This window comes from Echinops telfairi, unplaced genomic scaffold (genome assembly GCF_000313985.2).
Source record: "Echinops telfairi isolate 266 unplaced genomic scaffold, ASM31398v2 ScPeMD7_3;HRSCAF=10, whole genome shotgun sequence".
Classification (NCBI taxonomy): Eukaryota; Metazoa; Chordata; class Mammalia; order Afrosoricida; family Tenrecidae; genus Echinops; species Echinops telfairi.
The window spans coordinates 61,429,766-61,434,287 of NW_022103899.1; the positions used below are offsets into that span (position 1 = coordinate 61,429,766).

Genomic DNA, 4,522 nt, shown 5'->3' on the forward strand with positions numbered 1-4,522 from the left:
TTGGAAAAGCGGAGGGGCAGTAAAAAAGCGGAGGGCCCTTGACGAGATGGATGGACACCGTGGCTGCGACCATGGGCTCAGCCGTAAGGACAATTGGGAGGGTGGCGCTTCCTTCTGTCTTGCAAGGGGTCGGAATCGCTTGGGTGGGTGGCGCCTAACAACATCAACTGGTCCACAGCCCTGTAGGACGCGTGCAGGCACATGGTGCTCTGGAGTGTCCCTGCTATGTGAGGATGGCTTTGGTCTCTTGGAAACGAGAGGCTGGTCGTCCCTGTGTCTCTCTGAGGCCTCCCATGCATGAGCACTACATCCTTGGGCGCCAGGGCTGGCCGTGGCTCCTGCCCTGGGCCTCTCATCCATCTTCATGATGGCTCAAGGATGACTTAGAAATGGCCCAGTGGCGGGGAGATGGCTGGGTGTTCGGCTCTAGCATCTGCAAGTGGGGCTAGATCCCCAAGCCTTCGGGAGATGTCTGCTTCAGGCCAGCCTGGCGGCACTCAGAGCTTTAAAAGACACACCCAGGGATCTACATAGAACCTGCCCCCTGGGGGACGGACAACAGAAAAGTGGGTGAAGGGAGACGTTGGACAGTGTAAGACATGACAAAATAATAATTTATAAATTATCAAGGGTTCATGAGGGAGCGGGGAAGTGGGGAGGGAGGGGAAAAATGAGGAGCTGATGCCAGGGTCTTAAGTGGAGAGCACATGTTTTGAGACTGATGAGGGCAATGAATGTACAAGTGTGCTTTACACAATTGATGTATGTGTGGATTGTGATAAGAATTGTACGAACCCCTAATAAAATGATTTTTAAAAGACACAGATGTTTGGGTGGGTTTCTTTTCCCTTTCTTTCTTGGTTAATTAAAAAAATGTTTTTTTAATGAAAAGTTTTATTGACATATAATTCACACACCATGCAAGCCGGTGGTTTAAACGGATTAAAAAGAGTTGTGCAATTATTTCCACGATAGAACGTTGTCTTCACTCTTGTACCCTTTGGTCTTAGTTTTCCATCTCCTGGCAACCTTCCCTGCCATAAACTTGCCAAAAAACCCAACCAAACTCACTGCCATTGAGTCATTTCCAACTCATAGCAACCCATAAGACAGCGTAAAACTGGTCCTATGCGTTTCCGAGACTGTAACACTTCACGGGAGTAGAAAACCCCATGGACGGCTGGTGGTTTTGAACGGCTGACCTTGTGGCTTAGCAGCCCAATGTGTAGCCACTAAGCAGCCAGCCTTCTTCACCATCACCCTAAGGAATTATGAATCTAGTTTATGTCTAGATGGATTATTGATCCTGGATTTCAAAGAGGGAACATCATACCCAAAGAACCCATAGATGGCAACGTACCAGAACACCGAAAAAACCCTCAATCTCAGTGAAAGCAAAAGGTAATAGAATCTAGAACAAAGTAAAAATGGGCCCAAAGGGAAAATGAATGATAAGATGTTACATTTTAACCAAACTGCATTCACAGAGAAGTGTGTCTGAGGGAAGATTATTTCCATCCCTGGACAATGGTCAGAGGGGTTTGCATGGAAGCTTAAGCCATGTGGGGACCCTGCAAGTGGATTTTTGGGCTTCCACCATCATCCATAGCCTTCTGCAAACCGGATGCTCAGAATTTAACCTCTTATACAATTCCCTCCTCTGGTCTTGGACTTTATTATTTACAATCCTTGGATCACACAGGCTGACGTGCTTCTTCTGTGCGAACTGCCTGTCACCTCACTTAGAGGGCCGCTTGTCTGAAGAACTACCAACAATAGCCCCACCTCACTGTATCCACTGCTCACGACTGGAGTCTGGAAGGCTCACCTCTGGTGTTTCTCTCACACGTAGGCTTTGGGCACCTGCATCCTCTCCCTTCTGAGACCCAGGTGGAGGTAGTGAATGACCCACCAAGAAGCCAGCAACACCCACGGGAGGAAAGACATCTGCCACAGTGATTTCTGACCTTCTAACTATATTCCTGGGATGCATTGCAAATTGCGGGTACCAATATTCTTTCCAACATTTAGGCAGTGTCTGGGCCATTTCTCAGAAACCTGGGGGCCGTAGTGATTACATGTTGGGCTGCTAACCGCAAGGTCAGCAGTTTGAAACCACCAGCCACTCCAGGGGAGAAAGATGAGGCTTTCTACTCCTCTCAAGACTTACAATCTCAGAAACCCACAGGGACAGTTCTGTTCGGCCCTATAGGGGTCGCTATGAGTCATAGTGGACTAGATGTCAGTGAGTTTGTATTTCGGGGGGGGGGGGCATTCTGGTAAACAAAACCAAACCAAATTCAAAATGGACCAAAAATGAGCACGAGACTAGACTCCTTAGGGTTGGAGGTCAAACAGGGAAGCGGAAGGAAGTGGAAATCTCCCTCCGAGAGAGCCCACCTCAGCCTGCTCATCACCAGGGCCGTCTCGGGCAGGGACAAGGTAGCAAGGTCAGGGGGCCTGCTCTGCCCTCCGGGAGCTCGGAGTCTGGGTGTCCACAGACGTCTGCTTGGGATAATACTTCCTACCATTGTAAGAAACCCTGCAGATTAAAAAACTTAATGATTTTCTTAAAAGCTAGAGGTCCCGGTACTGAGCTCAGAAGCGTGAAGGGGCCAGGTGTGTTGGTTCTGGGCTGGCCCCCTGGGCCTAGTTCATTTGGGCTTCAGAAGCCCATGAAGTCTTCTACACGGTGGTCCATGGAGGCTCTGGGAGCTGTACTTGGTCAACACCCTTGGTTACTAGCCAAGAGGCTGGGAGTTCGAGTCCACAGGGCGGTGCCTTGGAAGCAAGGCTGGGTGGCCTCCTTCCCATGGTTGCGCCATTGGAAATGGTGCGGAGTGCAGTTCTAAGGGGGGGGCACGCGGGGTCGTCCCGAGGGGGCCTGCTCCATGACCCCCACACATCCTACATCACTCCCCGTGTCTTCCCCAAAGACATGGTCACCTCTCAGGGTTCCTTCTGTTCGTCCCCCCTCCCCACTCTGCGCCCTCCTGGTGGGGGCTCCCCTTACCTGTTAGCTGTCAGGTCTTTTTCTTTTTTCCCCCGTTTCCCTTTTTTGCCTTTCTTCCCTTTCTTCTTCTGAAAGAAAGCAAGGACATGCAGCAGTTTCGAAAGAACCAGGTGCCCACCTGGACCTTGCAGATTGGCTACGGAAACTGTGTTCTGGAGTGCAGCGTGGGGGTGGGTGTGGGGGTGGTGAGGTGAAGAGCCAAAACCCACTGACTCCAGTGGACCCCATAGCAGTGGGGGGAGGCAATTGTCACCCCCCATGATGAGATTGGATATGATGTTGAACTCCACGATGACATCTGCTATGAGCAGCCAATCAGTTGAGAGGGTGTTTCCTCAGGGGTGTGGCCTGCATACAATATATGTGGACACCTGGCCAAGTTCTCTGGCTTTTGGCTCCCTCTGGGTCCTGCTTCCGACATGTCATCAGCTGACCTCTGGTTCTTTCGACTTGAGCCAGCAGCCTGCTGCATGACTTGCCAATCTTGAATTTATCAGCCTCTGACGCCTGTGAGCCAGCCTGCCTTGATCTTAGTTTCATCAGTCTCTGTAGCTGCATGAGCCAGCCTGACTGGTGGCCCACAGACTTGGGACTTACCATCCTTTACAAGCACGTGAACCATTTCTTTGAGATACATTTCTCTGTCTATACACATATATACACATCTCTGGTCTCGGTGCTCTCAGGAAAGCTTGGGACTGCTCGCCAAAGATCTGTGGCTCAAGCCCACCAGCCAGGCTGGGGTTCAAAGGGGAGGCTGTTTGCTCCGATAAAGAATTATAGCCCAGGAAACCCTATACAGGGCCATTGTCGGTCGGAATTGACTGGATGGCAGGGGGTAACTGCCCAAGTCACATGCCTGGAGAATGTTGGCCCCAGTGACAGGGCTGTCATCAGGGACAGATGTGGTCTGAGTCAACTGGCTATTCTAAAAGAGCTGTGAGATGTGTCTGGGGCCAAGTAAAAATAAAAAAACAATTCATTACATTCTTTTAGCCCCAAACCACCCATTTCTAAAGAGCCTGCTCATTGGAACGGGCCTCCCCTGCAGACCTAACTCCATCCCTCGGTGGGTCAGCAGGTTTCAGAAGAGCACCCAGATGATGGCAGAGTAGGAAGAACAGTCTGGCAATCTACTTGTGAACACCAGCCAACGAAAACCCCGTGGGTCACAGCAGAACACGGTCAGACTCCTTGCTCTGGGCATGTCAACAGGAGGAACTGGTCCTGGAGGAGGGCATGGTGTTCGATGGAACCGAGGGACAGTGCAGGCGAGAGACTCTCTGGGAGATGTACTCTAGCATGCTGCTGATTTCCATGAGGGAGCAGGCCTGGCAATAACACCACCATGATTCGGAACTGACTCAATAGCATCCATCTATCTATCTATCTATCTATCTATCTATCTATCTATCTATCTATCTATCTATCTATCATCATCATATCAATATTTAAGCTCCCTACCTATTTACTATCTATCTATCTATCTATCTATCTATCTATCTATCT

At 50.1% G+C, this 4,522-nt stretch overlaps 1 protein-coding gene across 1 annotated transcript in view; it reads right to left on the reverse strand.

Annotated features, from left to right (window-relative positions):
• Positions 1-4,522, reverse strand: part of IQCA1 (IQ motif containing with AAA domain 1) — a 121,434-nt gene that overhangs the window by 44,021 nt on the left and 72,891 nt on the right. The window contains exon 12 of the mRNA XM_045294386.1: positions 3,014-3,078. Coding sequence (XP_045150321.1) covers positions 3,014-3,078 — 65 coding nt within the window. The remainder of the gene's footprint in view (positions 1-3,013; positions 3,079-4,522) is intronic.